General features: G+C 39.2%; 1 protein-coding gene across 7 annotated transcripts in view; it reads right to left on the reverse strand.

Annotated features, from left to right (window-relative positions):
- Window positions 1-24,312, reverse strand: part of enox2 (ecto-NOX disulfide-thiol exchanger 2) — a 250,392-nt gene that overhangs the window by 109,243 nt on the left and 116,837 nt on the right. For 6 of the 7 annotated variants that reach the window (XM_081382659.1, XM_081382656.1, XM_081382657.1 and 3 more), the window contains one exon: window positions 8,518-8,661. In XM_081382659.1, coding sequence (XP_081238785.1) covers window positions 8,518-8,661 — 144 coding nt within the window. Of the gene's footprint in view, window positions 1-8,517; window positions 8,662-18,906; window positions 18,981-24,312 lie in introns of those variants that run through there. The other variant, XM_081382661.1, reaches the window with a different exon arrangement.

The raw sequence follows: 24,312 nt of genomic DNA on the forward strand, positions 1-24,312 counted from the left end.
CAATAAATAAAAATCAAATACACTTTACTGCAAGGTCTTCACTACAACCCATCAAAATAAACGTTTAGTTTAATTTGATATTATCATAAATATATTACTATTGTACAGTATAATGAACTTCTCAAAGTAATAGCCTAATAATAATGATAATAGTAATAGGGTTAGGGTTAGGATAATATGGATTTCATAAGCCGCGTTTCCATTACAGATTTGCGCAAATGTTTTGCGCTATTATCTAAATATCGATAAAAAACTATTGCGAAATGACGGCGTTTCCATTAACCGATGTTATGCGACTAAAACGTCCTTTTTTCTCTCGCGATAAGTCATTCCAAAAATCACGGCAACTGACGTTGGTTTATAAAATATCACAGCCAACGCATTAGACATTATTATTATTAATGGAAGGAGACGTGGCGTGTTATCCAAGCATAAATGGCAGGGAAAGACCCTTATAATGCGAACGACACATGGAGTTTCTGGGTGTTTCGCCCTAATTTCTGCTCCGAGGTTTTGATTGTGGCATTTCTTTGAGATTTAGAATTCAGTATTCCTATAGTCTAATTATTATTTTTTTTTAATGAATTTAATAAAGAACTCTGTCTCGTATTCTGTCCAAACGATCCATGTAGGCTACTTTGTGTCCATTCGTTTTTCCTTTTTAACCCGTAGTTGAAAAACGAAAAATGAACGGTTGTTGTCTTTTTAAAACGCAAAGTTGAACACCAAAATTTTAATTTGAACTGGCTACACCAGCTGCTGCGCAAAAAAAGTAAATATCGAAGAATTTTCAGATTTTTGTTTATGACTTTTTGCCCCTTTATTAAACATTTAAAATAGTCACAAATTAATATGGAAAACATCTCGATTTTACTGGTTTTCTAAGGCCAAATTAGAACCTGGAATTGATGTTTTCCCGCAGTGCTGAATGAGAAGAGCCATTAATATTATTAATAATAATAAACTATTGTTTTGGCTAAAATCACATCTCCATCTCCGCTGTTAAGCAGATGCGCTTTTAGAGAGAAATGCACCTTTCATACGAATTACAAAATCAGAAGGTATTAGCTTTCGATTCGAATTTGTTCGTTTTAAAGTGGACATTTCAAGCTTTAGCCTATATTTTGTTTCAGTTCTCGCGCTCCAGTTTACGGAGATCATGAAAGTGCGTCTGATTGTTTTCTTTTACTTTACAAAAGCACAACGTTTTATTTTGTTATTGTGAGTTTACACAAATAAAAGTAGTTGAGAATAATGTATTATTATTTTCTGTATGGCCAGAAATGATAGAGTATTTTTAAGTTGTTTCCACTGTTGATAGGAAAATGCAAATGTTCACGCCCGCGCCTCCGTGCCATGCAGTGCGCGCTCCTCACTCAGCTTTGTTCTTTTTTTGCATAAAAGCGTCTTCTAAATATAGCCTATTAAATGTTAAAATAAAATAATATAAAATAATTATTAGGCCTATTTGCGTAGCTATACATGGACCTCAAACACACCGCGTCTTCTAAGTCAGGTGACTGTAAATGCGCAAAAACTGTTTCCATTGCAGTTTTGCGAAATATTCCTTTTTCGAATTGCCTGAAAAACTACCTCATGAGAGCGTAAAAACTTTTTTGCGATAAATGGGAGTTTTTGCGAAATTGACGTGTTTCCATTGAGCGTATTTTTAATTCGCAATTTCAATTTGCGCAATTTGAAGGGTAATGGAAACGCGGCTATAGTGCCCTAAACGTGAAAGAACATGGCGGGACTTGATTTTATCCTTTGAGAAGACTTGATCATGGAAAGTGGGCGTTATGGAGGCAAAACAAGAAGGAAAGCATCTCATACCAATAAGATTTTTTTTATGTTATTTGCTCTTATTGCAGCAACCCTATATTAGATTTAAGTGAACCAGCATACTTACAGCATTAACTACCGGCAAGACGTCACAAATCAGACGTACACATAAGTGCGTATACATCCCAACACAGACAGAAATGAGACGGAAAGGGCAGCGGTGATTGATGTCCCAGACCCCCTGAGGTATACCGACAGAAAACTTTTCACAGCTTGTTATGTAGATTCAATCATTCACTTCTTTCATGTGGCACGCTGAACAGAGACAGCTGAGAGCAGAGTCCTCGTCACCACAGGGTGGGATTCCTTCAAACACACAGCCTTTCATCACGCCCCAATCACAACGCTACGTAAACAAGCCAAAAACACACACACACACACACAGAGAAAAAGAAATGACAGAAGTGTTTGAGATCAATACAGACGCTCCCTGCGGGGAAACGGTTTGAGAGGGAGGGTGTGAGCTTCAGGAACGAGACTGATTGATTGAATTGCCGTCAGCGCGCGCCACAACACGAGGGCCTGAACGTTTAGCTCATTCATCAGTGAGCGGCTCGTGCCAGGACTCATCTCAACTGTCACAAGATCTTGGAGAAGTCACAGACACAATGCCACACAAGATTCCCGCTGCCTGATACTTGATTGTGACCTTTAAGGCCATAATACCAAAGTCAACAGTAATACGATACATCTATATATAAATAGAAAACCGATGTAAAGTTTTGTTTCTCTTTTATTTAAAGATGTCCAAATACTTGCAGGGTCACACGCAGGACAAGGCCTAAGAGAAATAATGTGAGGGAGTGGAGGTCAACAGTGGTGCTGTGCTTCCAGTACTGTGGAATATCTCTTGTTAAACCAACTACACAAGCATCCACACACACACCCCCGCACAAGCACTCAGACAGCACAGCCTCTTCACACACCACCTCATTTATCAGTAAAACTGTAGACACAGAGATATGTCCTCATCCGGGATTGTGTTTGTGTTGCAGTTCTTACCACTTGGATCACACACACATGCCCACAAACTGAAGCAATGAGCCAGACGGGGCTGCCAACCTTTGCCGAGTGCTTCTCCCACACACATTGCTTACTGTATTGCTGCCTCCCTTGTCTTTTGTCTCAATCGTGTTAGGGTGAGAGGCAACTGCCTCATCTGCACCTCCCCTCCTCAACGCCAATCAATAGTGTTTCACGGCACACTTCTCAAGCACCACTTACTGCAGTCTAATGGTGCCGAAGGGTTACAGCAAAGCAGCGTGACTCACTGCATATATCATGGCACTTGCTACATCCTCAAACATAAAAATAAAAACATCTGCTGGCTGATATCACCTCTGATTTATGTGTCCACAGCAGCTGGCTTACAGAAAATACTCCATGCAAAAGCCAAATTTTGGCCATTTTTCCTAAAATGATCGCAGAGGCCAACATGCAAATCTTGTAGTCAAAATATCCCAGTTCACCAAAGCCACAGCCAAGCAGTTAGCATATATGCTCTGATGTAGGAGTGGGTGATAAGCAAACATTTATTTTGCACTTTATACATACAAGTGACTCAAAAAATACACAAAAAGGTCAAAAGGTAGGCCTGTCACATTAAGAATTTGTTTTAACCCTTATGCACATTGCAATAAAACAAAACAAACAAAAGAAGTGACATGCTTCTCTGTATTGTTCCATAAAATGACCTCTTGTCCCCAGAACGTAGAGTACCACCCCCCCCCACACCCCCCCACACACACCCACATACACACCCACACCTCATTCATCCCTGCTGTTTCCATTGTTAACCACACTACATGAATTAAAAAGAATTGATAATTAGAATCAGATTTCTCTGTGAAAAACTGCTTAACTGGCTCACACTCTTTCACTTGTGAAGTTAGCACTGATAAAACAAGTGTGTTTGTGTGAATGTGTGAGCACCACACAACACCTGACAACATCATGACAATAGTGTGTGTCTCCACCAGCAGCAAGAAACAAATAAACCTCTGCATCTGGCAGCAATCCTCAGCTATAAGCCAGTTCATCAGGTCCCTTGGCAATTAATAGACTCAATGTCAGTATATTCAACCTGCACCACATATTGTTGCACATCCAATAATTCCACTGAAATATGAAGGCAATGTCTTCCCATGATTCATTAAGACACAAAACCATTGTGGCATGTCATTAGCAATTCTGAAAAGAGAACCAATTGCTACACAGTGTTGGCGCATTACCCAAAACCCACTGATATATTTCAGAGGTAAGTTCAAAACAGAGGTAGCATTAGGTTATTATTTTGATGCAGCCCTCTGTGGTAATGTATGCATTTTGTTGTTGTGCAATTTAAGAGAAAAACTACTATCCCAAGGCTGTTAAAAAATTATAATAAGTTAAAGTGTAAGCCATTTATGAGGCAAAAAAGCTTCACGGCTAAAACAAAGACAAAGAAATTAAAGCAAAAGTGAGAAAGACAGGGTTAAAAAGAAAAGAAAAGATGGTTTAAAAATAAACTGGGTGTGTTTTGTAACACAGAAACAAGTTCTGAATGAAATAATTAGAGACCTCATTTTTGCTACCAATTGTGTGATTTGGATTTAGGCTGTTTCCATTCATTTCGCTATTATTTCTTTAAATGGGTCACTAAACAGTTAAATTACATGGTGCTCACCTACAAACGAGTGGGTAGAACAGTCAGCACACTTTTTATACTGATTTTAAGCTGTAAAAAAAAGGTGTGTATTCACAGTTTAGAAACAAATTAAACTGTATATCACGAAACAGTTGCGAAAATTGAAGGATTATTGGAGTAGCCTACATTTTACAAGAAAATACTATTTCAGTCTTTCTACTTCAAAACCAAAACCAATTATGTGTCACTTGTTTCATTGATTTCATTTGTGAAATATCATCTGAGAAATTAAAAGTAGCTAAAAGCAGCGAGTAGCTCCCGGTTAAAGCGACAGAGAGTTCAGGTTGAGCTGTAAACAACCTGCCAACTGTCCTGTGCAATATTGGAGATTCTCACCCACTCGCTCTCTGCAGTGCATCCGTTATCCGGTAACATCAACACCAGTGGGGCGGGTGGAGGATGGCTGGGTTGGTCGTCTAATGGAGTGCCAGCGCTAATGAGATGAATCTATCCATTATAATGCTTTAACGAGAGTAAATCTGCATGGCTGGTAATTAGTCCACACCCCTGCATTAGCTCCACTCCTTGGAGGAGCGACTCTGTCTTGTGTTGCCAGAGGACATCAGAGCGGCTGAATGCATTATGCACCAGATGCTGTGAATTTTCATCATTTAGATGCGTTTCCATCAGGGAGCGGATTGATCAGGCACGGTCACGGCGGATAAGAGCACGGCATAATGACAGGCCGGGAAGGAAAACTGCTGGCGTTGTTCAAAAAGAAACCCCATTAAGCAGCTCCCAGTTGCTAAGCAGACACGTACGGCACAACTATTTAGAGCGGCTGTGAAGCGATGGAAGATTGTAAGATTGTAAGATTCGAGACAACAGTCTCATGACTCAGCAAGCATAATCAGGGCTTAACAAATCAGACAGGTGCTAATTGCACTGTGCAACTGAGAAGCAAACTGCAGACACCCCACTGAGTGAGCCAATATTAGCTTTGTGCTTAATACAAATATCTTGTTTTTGGTCTTTTGGTGCTTTTATTTAAATGTGATTAGAAAGAGTAATAAAAGGATACGATCAGGGAATGTTGTGAGCATAAGCATCATTCTGTTCAGCCACGACTCCAACATACTACGGTGTCATGATTTAGTCTTTTGACACTTTTATTTAGAGGAGGTTAGAGAGAGTAATAAGAGGACCAATATCGAGAGAATGTTGCGAGTCATATTAGAACTCATATTGTCTGCATGAACACCTTTCTGTTAAACCACGGCTCCAACATCCAGTGTCCTATTTTTAGTCTTTTTCCACTTTTATTGTGCAGAATAGAGCACCTTTCTGTTAAGCTATGGCTCTGACATTCCACAGTGTCCTATTTTTAGTCTTTTGACACTTTTATTTAAAGGAGAGTAGAGAGAGTAATAAATGAGTAAGGCGAAAGATCAGGGAATGTTGCAAGGTAGATTAGAACCTTTTATTTTCTGCACGAGCACCTCACCTTTTTGTTAGTAGTCTTTAGAAGAGAGAGAGAGAGAGAGAGAGAGAGAGAGAGAGAGAGAGAGAGAGAGAGAGAGAGAGAGAGAGAGAGAGAGAGAGAGAGAGAGAGAGAGAGAGAGAGAGTGATAAGAGAGTAAGGGGCAGCAGAGCAGAAAGGAAATGTTTAGAAGGCAAGATGAAATGTCAGATTCAAACCCACGTCGTCTTAAAGAGCACCACAGGCTCACTGCTAATTCACAGCACTGACATACTCCACAATCTTAAAAGCCCTTCTTCAACCTAAGCAGAACAATAAAACATGTTTTTTTTTTTTTTTCTATTATTGTCTGAAACCCATTACCACACTGACTTCCATTTCAGCAGCCGGACTCTGGAGTGTTTAAATATTCGGTGTATGGTGAATACAGCTCATCTAAGCCATTCTCAAATAACGTCCTTGCACTAAAGAAAAAAAAAAAGTGTTCTGAAATGGGCAGATTAGATTAGCGCTAGAAAGCTTTGATCTATAGCTCTCTGGCTAGCTTTGATCTGCACAAGCAGCTCTTCACCATGACCAGAACACAATATGAGCCCATTTCACTTCCATTTGTATCAATTCTATGGGCATATACGACGATGAGAAGCTCTGCTCACCGTCACTTGCTGCCATTTATCCCTAATCAGAGTCACTTCAAGTCATGAATGGCGGCACTGTTCCTGAGGCAAAAATGACCATCAGGGGCCAGGAGATCAGAGCAGCAGACTTCAAATGGAAATTATATTTGCATAGAACAGCATGTGTAGAAACACATGATGGCTGAAATTTACAATTATCAAATGACTTATAGACTCTAAAAGGGGCAATTGGTAATTTCTGAAAAACGCTGTTGAAAGTGGATCAGACTGAGCACCACAACAAACTTGTAGCCAATCAGCAGTAGGCAATATACACTCATGATGAGGGAGGATAGAGTGTGAGCAAGGGGAAGATTTAAAGAAAGACTGTAGAAAGAGAGATGACTGAAGGCGTTTTTACACTGGGCCTGGTTGCTTTCGCATTAGCAAGTTTTCATGCAAACTGTGCCCCGTTCTGAAGTGTGAAAACGCCCTGAAAGACATTACAAAAGAAAAAAGGTCAGAGGAATCCCACTGGAAAAAGAAGGGTTATGATCAGGCAAGAACTTTAGGACCCATATTAGTATTAGAAAAGCTTTCCAACGCTAAAGAGACATAAGCAGGAAGGCTGAAACCTGAAAAAGGACGCAGAGGTTGCGTTGTTTCTGTTTCATATGGTGATAACATTGGGTTTGGTTTGTTTCACAGAACAAGATATGTTGTTGTTGTTGTAATGTTAGCTATAGTAACAGGAGGGTTTTGAGTGTTATTGCAAGCAACCAACTCTTGCTTGTATATACTCATGTGTACTTTGTTAATTTTTTGTTCTTCTTTGTTGTCCCTTCGTCACCTTCATTTCGCTTAGCATTATTTTGCTACGCTTCAGCTATGATAAAGAGACATCCACTCTTGCATTGCATGTTCATGAATCTTGGGCACGGAACAATGAAGGGTCTGTTTGTTTGGTTTGATTTTTAAAAAAGCAACAGTGCTTCTCAGATATTGCTTGCTGCACCTTTAAGCAGAAAGTTGCAGGTTCAATGCACATCTATGATCCATGTCCATCATCATTTTGGCCCTCAGCAAGGCGTCGAACTCCATGGGATTTATCCTTATAAGATATTTACAGTGGTGTTTTACTGAGACACTGAATAAATGTCACAAAAAAGTGAATACCAAGAGGCACGCATTGCATTGTATCGTAAAATGCTAAATGGGAATAAGACTGCCTAATTAACATGAACAATTAATCTGATCCAATTAAGTCTCCTTGACAACCAGAAACAAAGTAGTCTTTCACAGATCCATTTCTTTCAGCTAATCATAATTCAATTAATTAGTATGCCATTAACATTCATATGAATATGAATGGGTTCTCCTTCATTTGAGTCAACCTGTGTCAGAAAGGTTTGTAAAATTCCCTGGGCGTTACTTTTCAAGTGTTATTTTGAAGGTCATCAGCAGCAGACGGAGTCTCTCTTCATGATTGGCATATATCCAGAGGCTCCCTGACTTTCCTTTGCATTTTGAAAATTCAGACTGCAAGGTGATAGTCATAATTATGACAAAATACAAGCAGAAATCCTTGAAACTCTTCAATAGAAATAAGAAATGCTTGTTTATTTGGTCACCGGTTGTATCAAGTGTTGTTTTCCATGCATATTTTAATTACATTTTTATTTTATTAACCTCATAAATGGCTAATTATGATATCAAAGCGATTATAAAAGTGGAAATATCCTGAGGTTTCTTTTCTGATGTTTTAATGAAGGCGATAAATTGAAGTGAACATCTCACAGAACGCAGAAGACCTCCAGGCATTCACCTCCCACACTCAAAGGTCAAGGAAAGAGCAACAGCAGAAATAACGATGTGAATGTAATTAACGACTGTAGGGCTTGATGAGTGTGAATGAGCGTGGTCTGAGGCCGGGAGGAATTCATTAAACGTACCTGGAGGAAGGTTGGGTCTCTTCCTCTTTTTGCTGTTTTCTGTTCCGTTTTCCAGAGGACAGTCAGAAAGCAGAGGACCATTGGAGCTGTTGAATTGCAATGGTTCGTTGTTCGTGGCAGGGTCGAAGGGCAGCGGATTCAGACCTGTGGAGGGAAAGAACAAAAAACTTGGTAAGTTTGCATGTCCACCATTAATCTCACATAGTTAGTCTAAGGTCTGGTTTGTTTAGCAACTTCAGTAAGAGTTTTCTTATTGACCGAAATCTATCATGACCATGTTTTTTCTTTTTTTTCTTTCTTTTTTAAGTTTAACGAGTACAGAGTATATACAGTGGATGAATTTTTAAAGACAGGTCAGAAATCATGTGATTAATCACAGTAATTACATTCTACTGACAGCTCTAGTTTTTAACATTATGAAATAAAAACCATACCATTTTTTTTAAAGGTTTATACATTATTACTCTAATAGCAATAGAGAAAACAGATACACAGTCAACTGAATACAAACAAAATATTATGTAGAAAATATCAAGATAATTTGCTTTGGCCTAAGTAATTTTGGAAACAAATATATTATGTGACACTACCGTAATAAGTAAAATACCGTTTGGGATTGTTAAAATATATGGGGTTGGTAAAATTATGATTTTGTATATTATATATATATATATATATACACTGCTCAGAAAAATAAAGGGAACACTTAAACAACACAATGTAACTCCAAGTCAATCACACTTCTGTGAAATCAAACTGTCCACTTAGGAAGCAACACTGATTGACAATCAATTTCACATGCTGTTGTGCAAATGGAATAGACAACAGGTTGAAATTATAGGCAATTAGCAAGACATCCCCAATAAAGGAGTGGTTCTGCAGGTGGTGACCACAGACCACTTCTCAGTTCCTATGCTTCCTGGCTGATGTTTTGGTCACTTTTGAATGCTGGCGGTGCTTTCACTCTAGTGGTAGCATGAGACGGAATCTACAACCCACACAAGTGGCTCAGGTAGTGCAGCTCATCCAGGATGGCACATCAATGCGAGCTGTGGCTAGAAGGTTTGCTGTGTCTGTCAGCGTAGTGTCCAGAGCATGGAGGCGCTACCAGGAGACAGGCCAGTACATCAGGAGATGTGGAGGAGGCCGTAGGAGGGCAACAACCCAGCAGCAGGACCGCTACCTCCGCCTTTGTGCAAAGGAGGAGCAGGAGGAGCACTGCCAGAGCCCTGCAAAATTTCCACCTGTTGTCTATTCCATTTGCACAACAGCATTTGAAATTGATTGTCAATCAGTGTTGCTTCCTAAGTGGACAGTTTGATTTCACATAAGTGTGATTGACTTGGAGTTGCATTGTGTTGTTTAAGTGTTCCCTTTATTTTTTTGAGCAGTGTATATATATATATATATATATATATATATATATATATATATATATATATATATATATAATTATTTTAATCTATGCTGCTTTAGTATTCAAGAAACATTTCTTATTTTTATCAATGTTGGAAACTGTTGTACTGCTTACTATTTTCATGGAAACCATGGAACCATATGATTGTGTGTGTATATATATATATATATACACACACATATACACACACACACACACACACACACACACACACACACACACACACATATATATATATATATAATTTTTTTTATATATTTTATATATTCATACAGTTTTATATTTTTAATTATTTTAATCTATGCTGCTTTAGTATTCAAGAAACATTTCTTATTTTTATCAATGTTGGAAACAGTTGTACTGCTTACCATTTCATGGCAAAAATAAATAAATATTCAGGATTTTCAGTGAGGTTCAAGAGAACAGCATTTATTGAAAAAAAGGTAAAAAATAAAACAAAAAAAAAACTCTTGTATTCTAATCTAACAAAATATGACTAGTACTTCCTTGGAATGTCTTGTTTTGTTTCACCAGCAGAAGATTTCCAGTGAGTTTTATTTAAGAAAGCTCCTGCCAATTTAATGTGAACTATGTACAAGAGGTGTACGGTTAAAGTACAGTCAGTGGGCAAGCAGTCTAAACAAACTAAAAGTGAGGGACAACTCTGATTAAAAGTTTCCGATGTTTCTGTCTAGGCTGCTAGAGAATGATTCATGAGGTGAGGACAGAAATGTCCCTTTAAGACTAATTTAATGGTGCAGCTTCATTTCAATGATGGCATATTTCTGCTCTGAAAGCCACAAAGACAGGATTATCCACACTCTCTCTCACACACACACACACACACACACACACACACACACACACACACACACACACACACACACACACACACACACACACACACACACACACACACACACACACTCTGTCTCATTCTTTATTAACCCCTCTGTGAATTCCATTACAGAAATTGACTGCAGATTCTGATGCTAAATTAGTAAAGGTTCTTGAGATCAATACCTAAAGACTCCCTCCATTTCCGTTCTAGACATCCACAAGGAGATGAGAAAGACAACAAAAAAGACAAAACCATCCAATGAACAATGGATTCAATAATAAAAACGACAACATTGTCAAGATCCCAGAAGCTAAAAGGATATACTGTATCATTTCAGAGAAAGTTTTAGCAATTACACTAATATGTCAGTAACTTCCTATCCCAGTATACAGCATGCATTATGTGCTGTTTAGAATACAGAGTGATGTCTGAGATATGCATGCTGGTCTGTTCTCATGAAATATGCATCACGCCTCTCGGTTTACATTGTTTTGCTTGGCATTATTTGCCTGAAGGATACAGAAGTATGGGGCTGGGGGGCTGTCACTGCAAATCCCATATGATGAGAGAGATAAAGAGTGAAATAGAGAGAGAGAGAGACTGACACAGAGGTCAGAGGGCACAACTCAAAACTCTGCGCTATAATCTGTCACATCTGCCCTCTGCAGTGCGCAACGACAGTGGGGAACCTCTTCAACATAACACTGCTCGTGAAGATAAAAGAGCAAAGGCAAGACTGTAAAAAAAAAAAGGGATCTGAACGGAAAAGGAGGCAACCGAGTGTGAAAAAGCAGATTAATAAAGTTGGATATGGAATTTGTGATAGAAAAGCAGCACTGCAGAATGACAGCATGAGAGGAGACAGAAAAACAGGGTGGCTGAAAACTAATTTAAACAGCGCTGAACAACCCATCCAAGCTCTTCTGCTCTATAGCCGATGCTGCATGTTCTCCTGCAGGAGCGAGAAGTTCTTGGCATGTAACGAGCTGTTAATGAAATAAGAGGAAGACGTTCTGTAATGTTTCATTCAGACCAGATCAAGACTCTGCTACGGCTGGGTGGTATACTGAATATTTATACAATTTTGGGTGATGATTTCATTGGCAATATGAATATGTCTGGTAAAGATAGTGACGGATTTAGGACGTTTTTTGGTTGAAAACACTGATTCAGTAATTAATCTGTTTCATCCCATACACAGTATTTTCTATTCATCAAAGAATCCTAAAAAAAAAAAAAAAAAAAAAAAAGCTCAGTTTCAACATCAAGCAGCACAATTGTTTTGAACATTGATAATAATAATAAATGTTTTTGAGCACCACATTAGCATATTACAATGATTTCTGAAGGATCATGTGACGTGATGTATATAAGCTGCATTTTCCCCATTCTCATAATTAATAGCTGCTCACGTCCTTGGGATAGGAAATATGCATTTCTATGGCAATGCTGTCAACACAGTTGAAATCTCGTAAATTACGGTAATTAGGATATCGTGTGAACGCACCTACAGGTGTTGGACAATGAAACTGAAACACCTGGTTTCAGACCAGAATAATTGACTAGTATGGTGTACGGCCTTCTTTTGCAGGCAAAACAGCATCAGTTTGTCTTGGGAATGACAGATACAGCATTCCAGAAGGATTTCGAGCCATTCCTCTTCCAGAACAGTGGTCAGGTCACTATGTGGTGCTGCTGGAGGAAAATGTTTTCTGACTTGCTCCCCCAAAACAGATGTTCAACTTATTTTCATGTTCAACAAACCACTCTGTCACTAGTCTTGCTGTGTGTATTGGTGCATTATCATGCTGATACACGGCACCCCCTTCAGAGTACAATGTTTGAACCATTAGGTGCACAATGGTTCTGTAGTTCTTGGCAGTGAATCAAGCACAGTAGGGAAGGCCATAATACTGCAGCTCAAACCATCACTGATCCACCTCGTGCTTCACTCTGAGAAGCAACAGTCAGGTGTAAAAACTCTTTGGGGTTTCTCCAAACTGTAACTCTCCCGGATATGGAAAAGACAGTGAAGATGGACTCATCAGAGAACAATAAAAGTTCTACATTGTCCACAGCCCAAGATTTCCTCTGTTGGCACCATTGAAATCGACATTTGGCATTGGCACAAATGACCAAAGGTTTGGCTATAGCAGCCAGACTATGAATATTGACTCTGTGGAGCTCTCGCCGAACAGTTTTGGTGGAAACAGGAGAGTCAAGATGCGCATTTAATTAAATAGTAATTTGGGAAGCTTTGGTTTCTTGGATACAATTCCAGTTAGTACCTGGATATCCCTTCCAGACAGCTTCATCTTGTGTTGGCAGTTACTCTTGTTGGATGTGGTTCGTCCTGCATGGTGGCAAGCCGACACTACCACACTGAGGTCCTGTTCACAGATGAGCCAGAGAGACATGCACCAATAATTTGTCCTCTTTTGAACAATGCTATGTCTCCCATTATGTTGTGTGAACTGCAATATTTTATGTACAGCTGTGCTATTGCTCTGCTAATTCAGCCTTCACACTCTGCTCATGATTGGCCACCAGGCTGCGCACAGGTGTGAACAGCACTATATTGGCCAGGGTTTCAATTTCATTATCTATATACTGTGTATATATATATGTGTGTGTGTATATATATATATATATATATACACACACTTGCAAAATAGCAGGGTGTTCAAATACTTATTTTCCTCAATATATATATATATATATATATATATATATATTGAGGAAAATAAGTATTTGAACACCCTGCTATTTTGCAAGTTCTCCCACTTGGAAATCATGGAGGGGTCTGAAATTGTCATCGTAGGTGCATGTCCACTGTGAGAGACATAATCTAAAAAAAAAAAAAAAATCCAGAAATCACAATGTATGATTTTTTAAAGGGGACCTATTATGCCCCTTTTCACAAGATGTAAAATAAGTCTCTCATGTCCCCAGAGTGTGTATGTGAAGTTTTAGCTCAAAATATCCAACAGAATTTTATTTACAGCATGTTTAAATCATCATTTTTTGGGTCTGTGAAAAATGTACTGTTTTAGTGCTTCTCCTTTAATGCTAATGAGCCTAAGCAGCCGCGATCAGAGCTAGAACAGGGAAGATGATACTAATAAAACAGACAGTCACAGTAATGGTGTTCATTTCGACCATAAAAATGCCTATAGAGTCAGAGAATATATGCTGTATGGAGTTGGAACAGGTATAGGTTAGTTTAATTACGATTATAACCTATATTTGGCATTGCTTGTATACACTATTAATGCAAGCCTGCTGTATGACTCCGTCTGACGATCTGAATTGTCTGAATGACACAAAATATACTGATGAGTTTAATAAAGTTTACTGTATGTCACACAAAAGATGAAGCATCCGTTTTTCTTCAGAAAATCACTGTTAGAGCTGAGTAAACAGTATAAGAAGTGCATAAGTAACTTACATAAATTTTTGTAGAGTTCAGGGAGCATTTTCTTTGAAAACAAAATGAATCCACCTTGTCTTCAGTGGCTGGCAGATTTCAAGAGTAAATAGAGAGAGCTATGTGAATGCATCCAGCTACAACACCTTCAACGCTTGGGAGATGCTTCGACGCTTCTTGTGAGTGCATTTCTGCAGCAATGGCAGATGGGTACAACTCACAGTGAACTCGATCAGGGCGGGTCTAAGTTATAACGCCAGTGTCAGTCAACACTCGTGGGCGGGGCCTGTGGCTTTAGTGATGTCACTAAAGCCACATTCTGAAAACAGGTCGTTTGGAGAGACTGCTTATGATTTATGGGGATTAAAAAAAAAAAGGAGTGAGTGGATTTTTATCACTGTAGGGTGGTTGTGTACACACACTGCCAACACACATTTATGTCCAAACACCATACAAAAGTGAATTTTGCATAATAGGTCCCCTCTAACTATTTATTTGTATGATACAGCTGCAAATAAGTATTTGAACACCTGTCTATCAGCTATAATTCTGACCCCTCAAAGACCTGTTAGTCTGCCTTTAAAATGTCCACCTCCACTCCATTTATTATCCTAAATTAGATGCACCTGTTTGAGGTCGTTAGCTGCATAAAGACACCTGTCCACCCCATACAATCAGTAAGAATCCAACTACTAACATGGCCAAGACCAAACAGCTGTCCAAAGACACTAGAGACAAAATTGTACACCTCCACAAGGCTGGAAAGGGCTACGGGGAAATTGCCAAGCAGCTTGGTGAAAAAAAGGTCCACTGTTGGAGCAATCATTAGAAAATGGAAGAAGCTAAACATGACTGTCAATCTCCCTCGGACTGGGGCTCCATCTCACCTCGTGGGGTCTCAATGATCCTAAGAAAGGTGAGAAATCAGCCCAGAACTACATGGGAGGAGCTGGTCAATGACCTGAAAAGAGCTGGGACCACCGTTTCCAAGGTTACTGTTGGTAATACACTAAGACGTCATGGTTTGAAATCATGCATGGCACGGAAGGTTCCCCTGCTTAAACCAGCACATGTCAAGGCCCGTCTTAAGTTTGCCAATGACCATTTGGATGATCCAGAGGAGTCATGGGAGAAAGTCATGTGGTCAGATGAGACCAAAATAGAACTTTTTGGTCATAATTCCATTAAACGTGTTTGGAGGAAGAAGAATGATGAGTACCATCCCAAGAACACCATCCCTACTGTGAAGCATGGGGGTGGTAGCATCATGCTTTGGGGGTGTTTTACTGCACATGGGACAGGGCGACTGCACTGTATTAAGGAGAGGATGACCGGGGCCATGTATTGCGAGATTTTGGGGAACAACCTCCTTCCCTCAGTTTGAGCATTGAAGATGGGTCGAGGCTGGGTCTTCCAACATGAAAATGACCCGAAGCACACAGCCAGGATAACCAAGGAGTGGCTCTGTAAGAAGCATATCAAGGTTCTGGCGTGGCCTAGCCAGTCTCCAGACCTAAACCCAATAGAGAATCTTTGGAGGGAGCTCAAACTCCGTGTTTCTCAGCAATAGCCCAGAAACCTGACTGATCTAGAGAAGATCTGTGTGGAGGAGTGGGCCAAAATTCCTCCTGCAGTGTGTGCAAACCTGGTGAAAAACTACAGGAAGCGTTTGACCTCTGTAATTGCAAACAAAGGCTACTGTACCAAATATTAACCCTCAGAGGTCGGAGATCACGCCGGCGTGATCTGCTCGCTTTTTTCCTTATGAGTTGAATTGAGACCCGAAATACTCTTTTGACTTTGATTTTACAAAACAAGTTTCATACATCAATCGATTCTGTTAAATGTGTATTATTTTTGTGTATACTCACAATAAAAACAAAGTGTTGTGCTTTTTGCCAAATAAAGAAAAATAAACACGAGGCGAGTTCTGCCTTCTCTCTGCCAGTGTAGTCCATTCTGAAACGCGTCTGAAAATGAACAATAACTCAGCGAATACTCAGTCAAACAGGCATACAGTCACACAGGCATGAAGCTTGAATTCTCTTCTTTTTAATGAAGTAATTTATATAAAAAACAAATATTCTCATCTTGTGAAATCTGTATTAAAAGAGAGCGATTCCAGTCGAGCTCATTACAGCTGATTCAGATGTAATGTGACTCCGCCCACGGAGAGCGCACGCTATTCAAACGCAAATGGCTAAGGCAATCCACGCAATCCTGTGAGCGCTCCCATATCAGCTCGAGAAAACAAGTTTATTCAGATCATTACTTGTTTACACCGTCTTGCAGCTGTGAGGAATAATAATGGAAAATGTCCCTCAGAAGTGCGGTATATCGAGGAGCGAGCTGAGGAATACTAGTAAGTTTTTTCCTTCTCACGTGAATTTCTTCACGTGGGTTTCTGTTTATGAATGAATGAACGGCAGAGATGTGCGCTGTTTACCACAGCTGGCAAAGACAGTTTAAATTTAAATCGCGTGTGTGAATGAATGATGATGTTTCAGCAAACTGTATTGCTATAGGCTACTGATATGAGTAAAAATCGACTGAAATATGCTAAAATAAAATGTAGGCTATTTGTATAAGCAACGTATTAAACTGCAAATTAACAATATGCCCTAATATTTCATGAAAACGTTACAGTCAGGCGAAATATGAAAGTAATGAATACATAGATAAAATGTAGGCCTATAATCTTTTTTTTTTTTACAAAGAAAGAGTACACTTGAAATATTGTTGAAATTGTAATATTGTTGTAATTGTAACCTTTTTAATAAAATGGCAAAACATATTTACAAGATAGATGTAAGCAAAATCTTAAATGGTCAATATAAGTCTTCTTCTAAATATATCTTTTGTCCTTGCATTGTGGCTCAGTCAGTGTCACACCTGAATGAATGGCTAATTATGCAGAGTCATTATGCAGAGTGGGTGTTCTAAGTTGTAAACCACTCCTCGTTCACGCCCCCTCGCATATTGGCTTTCCAAGCAAAACCTGTTTTACATCAATTTAAATCAATGTATTGTTTTATGTGAACGATAAAGCAAGACTATTTTCACATAATTTTGAAGAAAAAACACTAGGCGAGGACATCCATTATTCAAAAGTCTTATTGACACATATTTACTATGTGTTTTGTGGCCTTATTTCAGAAATTTTATTTTTTATTTTTTTCAATAACCATGCATAAACATTATTCTCTCAAAAATGAAAACATGTACATACACGTGGCTCACATATTATGGTAGCCCTGTTTGTGCTTTACAGAGTGAATTTACACCTTTGCCATTAATATGTTTATAAGCAACTGAAAAAAGCACAAATGTCAGGGCATGTCAGAACATCTCAAGGGCCCCAAAAACAGCCCAGACCCCAGAGGGTTAACATTGATTTTCTCAGGTGTTCAAATACTTATTTGCACCTGTATCATACAAATAAATAGTTAAAAAATCATACATTGTGATTTCTGGATTTTTTTTTTTAGATTATGTCTCTCACAGTGGACATGCACCTACGATGACAATTTCAGACCCCTCCATGATTTCTAAGTGGGAGAACTTGCAAAATAGCAGGGTGTTCAAATACTTATTTTCCCCACTGTGTATATATATATATATATATATATATATATATATATATATATATATATATATATATATATATATATATATATATGTGGAAAGCACCTTTTTTGTTTCTAGATTAAACATTTTAAATCTACAAAATGGCTGTCTGATCCCTTATGCATCCTCCGATTGAAAAAAAACAAACTTTTCATTACACAGTATACACAAATATTAAGATACTACAACACTATTTCTTATCTGGCTTGACCAGCCTTGGATATGCCACTCAAACACACACACAGGTAAGCAAATCAAGATGGGCCAAGAGTTGCCCAGTCATGGGGTCAGTGGCCCATGCATGACCTAATAGCACTCCAGGCACAGAGTGCACATATAAATTGATTGATGTTTCTTCTGCACATGTTGGACTTATTCTGTTCATACACACCAAGAGGAAACCTCAATCCATGACGAAGAAAGGAATCATAAATACTAACCATGTAGACACGGTCTATGTATTAAGGAAAAGCAGGAAAAAGTCGATAAATGAAAGAACATCCAGATCTGCTGAGTAAGAACAAAAGATAACTGAAGCTAAATTCAATCTAAAGATCTGAATACCTGATCACAAGCAGCATCCCAAAAAAGACTGAAAAAAAAAAGATTAGGAGAGGCAGACAAAAAGGGAATTAGGTTGCTTTCTGGCTCTGACACTGTACTCTTGCTGCAGATGGAAATGCTTCAATAGAGCCGCTGATGAGATTTAAATGAGCATTACTGTTCCTGCTCCTGATGGCCACAGAGGAGAAAGACGGATGCAGATCACATACTCAGTGCAGCAGCAGGAGAACTTGCACAACACTCTCTTATCCTTGATAGAGAAAGAGAGAGATGAAGTGGAAGATGAGGAGCGATAGATGTGTGTGTGTGTGTGGGGGGGGGGACTTTCCAGCATGTGGAATATCGAGCAACTCAGAGTAGGGGACTCGCAGGCAGCCGACGGCCTCTGACACCAAATGAGACTCATGCATTTATGGATGTGTTGAGGCAACGGATTTGATAAATGTTTCTCTATCTGTAACCTAAGACAAGTGATTCACTAATGTGTTTACAGGGGAATTTTAAATGTCTCACAGCATCCAGAGGCAGAATAGGGTACTTCACATCAGGTGTGTCATGATGAAACTGCTCATCTGGCTCCTTCATCGCATTCTTTGGTTCTCAATCACTACACACTGTGCTTTAGAGGAATGACGCGTTCCAACCTCACCATCAGGCCTCTGGGTCTTGATTTTAGAGAGGACTGTTGTGTGCTCTTAAAAAAGACAAGACAAACTGTTTGAGGGAGGAAAATAATCGCTTCTGTGCTCTTCTACCCACAATGCAACAGGGAAATGCCACTGTGTAAAGAGGGGGAAAGTTTTCTTCTTTATTCTGTTTACTGTCTTACAAGTTCCCACAAAGTCTCAGAGCACATCAGGGACCAAACCCTCTGACTTGTGAGGATACATTACATAGAGCAATTTTGTGTTTTCCCTCATGAGGGTTTTGCTTAAGTTACTGTGAAACAAAGGTTTACAAACTGTCAGAAGTTGTTATGATACCTTCATAATGTCTTGTGGTACGATAGCAGGGAAAGTATAGCCTACTGTCTATTTTTCAGACAGTAATTAAGTCTGAAAGTAGTAAAGATTTGATAGATCTGAACAAAAATAAGTCTATATAGTAAATGTAAACCATGGTAAACAGTGACGTCAAGCCTAAGGTCGAGTCAATGCGTCTCAAGAGGTTAACAAAAATTCACAGTTTTGAGACACCGGAATCTGATAGATCTTAAAAGGGCCCCCAAAAGCTGGAACAGACCGACCATGTGGTTAAACCATGTCAAAGCCCCAAGGAGTCTGCACTCCAGCCCCAGGGCCTTCATTTGCAAATAGATGGACGAGTTGCTAAAACAGCGTTTAACATCTGGTCAGAAACCCACGTCTCCTCGTAAGAGAAAAAAATACGGAAAAATATCACTCCCATGATGCCAGTGAAAACAAATAACAGCAGGCTGGTGGCAGAAGGGGATTTGGTTGAACGCAAAAGGATAGGCAGCACAGGAGACGGGAGTGAATGGCTAGAAGAGCTGGTGACAGAAATCAGATACAAGATAAGAAATCTGCCGAGTTCGAAAACGAGGATTCATGACAATGAAAAAATGAAAAACAAATTTACAAGAGGCAACAAACAACTCAAACATGATGACAGACTAAACATCCCGGGAAATTATTCTGTCGCCTAAAGGAAATGCAAATTAAACTTATTTGTACACGTGAAAGAATATACAAGCTGAGTCCAGATGAGGAATTTATTTCTCCCAGCAAGAAAACAAACAAAAACACATTGAGCGAATCTCATTTCCTCTGGCATGTCACATCTCAAAACTCTCGTGCCAGCCCATCTTGCTGTCTTTCTCGCAGTGCTTCATTGATCCCATCCACGCTGAGCTGCAGTTGACAGTCACCGCAGCTGTGAAGCATCGGAGTCGCTTAACACCAGCCAATGGGCAGCACTGCAGTATTCACAGCTGGAATAAATGAGAATCAATAATAGTAATGACAATACCAGCAGGGCTGACTGAGGTCTCATCCCTCCCGCTAAAGGCTGTATTAGTAAAGCAGCGGAACGCGTCTTGTTGTGCACTCTAAGGCTTTGCAACACAACCAATGCCAGAAGTTCTGTTTCACATACTGTATCACATGAATAAACACAAATCACACTCATACAGCCATATATTTAGCACCTCCTGGTGTGGCGAGCTGTGTTTTGAGCTCAACACATGCCATAGATGCTGCCAAATTAGTTGGATTAATGCAGTAGCATAGATAATAACTATGATAATAAAATCTGGTGATCAGAGATGAAACTGATTCTCTGTGACAGTCAGTGCAGTGTGGTCTGTGGATGCTGCTGTGTACACATCAGTGGTTGGAGAGAAGATGCATTTTCTCAGGCTCACCGTATAAAAGGTGAAGTCGGCAGGACGGGTCTCTCTGTTTTGATGCTGCCTGAGGGACGTCTACAGGGACTGTACCAAACAGAGAAGACCTCAGAAAATCTCTACTATGGATGTATGCCATCCAGCGCTAGTCTTTTAAATGGTGAGGATGTACACCAAAGGTTCAAAGTTAAAGTATGGTTAAAGATCTCAAGGTTAGAATGAAGACAGCATGACGGACCAAAGTGATGAATGATAAAAGTAAGGTGAAGCCTGATAAGACATGTTTCAGTCAGTTCACTGACTTTCTGGGGGTAATCATCTCATGATTTCAAAACCATCTTTAGAAAGTAAGTATAATGAAACAGTAATATATCAATAAAATAAATGAATAGGCCTACTTTTATTTAGCAAGGACACATTAAATTAATCAAAAGTGAGAGCAAATACATTATGCCTAAACATGATACAAAAGATTTCTCTTTCAAACAAAAGCTGTACTTTTGTACCTGATATTCATCAAAACAAAACAAAAAAATCTCTGTTTCTACAAAAATATCACAGAAAATTAAGCTTTGCCATTACAGGAATTATAAACTGTAATATTTCACAATAAATGCAGCCTTGATGAGCATGAGAGATTCCAAACATCCAAAAAATGACCAAACTTTTTTCCTACAATTACACATTTCCACTGATATTTTATGAATGCTTTGCACAATAAAGCTATCTCTACAACAATACAGTTATAGAAAATCTGAAGAAAGCTGTTGCAGTGCGCAAACCAAAGAATATTACTGAATTGGAGGCCATTGCTCATGAGGAATGGGCTAAGATTCCTCAGAAAGGCTGCAAGAAGCTGGTGTCTGGTTATACATCTCATTTGCAGCAGGTCAAAACAGCAAAAGGGTGTTCTACTAAGTACAAAAGATGATTTCCATGAAGGGGTTGAATAATTTTGAGACTGCAGGAGTCATTAAAGGTTGCATTTTCAGTTGAATTCAGGGAAACCACTTGACATATTTGTTGTATTGAGTTTTTTCACACTTTTGTTTGATTTGTTAATTGCAAACAGCTGAAAGTCTGTACATTTTGCCAATACACCTGATTTGCAATGGGGGTTGAATGATTTCGATTACAGCTGTACATAAAAAAACACAGCAATTCATGTTGGTAGCCTGGCCAGAAAAAGCTGCAAAGATATGTCATGGCAATAGTCAAAAATCTGGCTAATTGTAAAAAATCTGCGCTGGTAACCACAAGGGTTACACCAGAAGAACTGTGCCAAGTGTACTACATGCCAATTATTAGTAAATTAAATTAGCAAATTAGAAAGTAATTGGTCTTCATGAACTCTCTCTCATTAAGCTAAGTGAAAGGTGGGGAAGTTCGTTTAACTACTTGCATCGCAAACATCCCAAAACCTGCTGGCAATTTATTCAATTGATCTGAACAACTGCCTCCTCCAAAACAACACCTTGTGTGGAGAGAGTAATCAGAGCTTTTAGTTCCTAAAGGTTTGAGGAGACATTAAACTTCTGTTGCACTGAGAGAGAAGTCTAGCACTACAAAAGGCCAGGAGCTTTTCGAAACTCTGGCAGCTGAAGTCGGCGCTGCTCCACAGCCAAGTGCTAAAACATAGAGGAGAAACACAGAGCTGTTAAAGACCTGCCGGTTTTACCCGGCTACACCTGCTTTCAATGTTCTAAAGTGGTGTTCCTTCACAGCCATCTTCCTTTTTACAATGCAGATGTTATTAATACCAGCTGCGGCGATGCCTCATAAATGATTTATACAAAAGCAGAAATACTTCCATCAAGTACATTCATTCAGAAGAGGCCAGGAAATGGAAGAGCCTCTCCATGCAGTTCTGCAGGGCACAGGACAAGCCATTAATCTTCTGAAAGCTTATAAAAACAACTTAACTGAGAGATCAGGCCCTGTCTTTCTGTCTGAAAGAGAGAAGGGGGGCGAATGTATGTCACAGAGCATTAACATCACTGACCTGACAAATATAACTGGATTTTTTTTATTTATTATCCATCATGGGAAATGGGAAATCATCCACCTAAATGCTGCGCTGATAGGATTCCATGTGGAAATTTAATAATGGTACACACTGACCTCAGATTTAAATTTTTGTGAACTAAAGTGTTAAAAAACTTTGTAGGCTCTCCAACAACCAATCTGAGCCATGGGAGTACTTGACTAGCTGCCCTGGGGAAGAAAGCACTTAGTTGCACACAGTCCATACAGAGGTCACATTGTGCAGCTTAGCCAACAATGCACTAATATAATTGTACAAGGGTTACATTCTTGAGGCACTGAAGCGGTCAGATTCACATTGGGCAGCATTGTGCTGGCCAACAGATGTTGTGAAATAAATAATGGTGAGTAGGGAGAGCTGTAATTTCTCAAGGTCGACTGCCAGCCCGACCTTGCCTCTCTATTGTTTTAGTGACTGTGAGTACCTCGGAGAACAAGATCCAAAATTAGCTTTAAGCAAGCGCTATTCTACTTATGCCCCTGAGAGTGGTGATGATAACTTGTCACAAGGTCTACAAGCAAAACTCAGGAAGGTGCAGCGTTGGAATGTAGATCAGGAGTGTGCAATGAAGAGAACCATGTGGCTATTCCTAGCCGAGCATCTAACGCATTAGCAAATATACACATTGACCGTGTGAGTTCGACTGCAATGTTGGCCAGATGAATAAACAAGATGCCTGACTGACCCAGCTTACATAAATGTCGTCAATTGTGTGAGGAATTCTATTAGCATTATTAGAATGTTTATTAGAGCTGGATTAATACTAAGTTTGGCTTTGGTACGATATCAGTCTCTGATACCGCAGTATCCTTACTAAATCAACACCTTAGGTTATAAATGAAAGAAAAAAAAGAATAAAAAGTAAAATTCTGTCCCTAGCCCTTGTTCCTTGATGAAAATGATCAAATGTATTGCACCCTTTCAAAATAAAACAAAACACACAAAACTAATAATAATAATAACAATTAAATTAAAATATAGCTGTGAGCAGCAATTATCAGGGTTCAAGTGGTTTAAGGCCTTCAAGCACATGTGTGAAAAGATTATATTATACTTTATTTAGAAAGCCTATTACCAACTCAGTCATAGATGGAAATGGCCATTTACAGCCAATACAGAAAATTTACCATAGGAAATATATGGATTTAAAGTTTTTTTAACAGTTAACAGTAATTCATTGACCGATGGTGGACATGTTTTTTGTGATACGTCAATGTACACACAGACAATAATGGCACCTCGGACAAAGACACTGCGTGACAATTTTCAAGTAAATCGCACCAATGGTTGCATAGTTATAGCTGCTTTTATGTTTTTTTTCGTATTATAGCGCCACCAAGTGGTGAACAGCCGCAGATTTTTTGGTCTGACCACAGTTCGCCAAAGTTGGTTACTTCTAATGTTTTGGCGGCCCTTAAAGGGGACCCATTATGCAAAATTCACTTTTATAAAGTGTTTGAACACAGATGTGTGTCCACAGTGTGTGTAAACAAACACCCTATAATAGTAA

Source organism: Scardinius erythrophthalmus (genome assembly GCF_964197995.2).
Source record: "Scardinius erythrophthalmus genome assembly, chromosome: 13".
NCBI lineage: Eukaryota > Metazoa > Chordata > Actinopteri > Cypriniformes > Leuciscidae > Scardinius > Scardinius erythrophthalmus.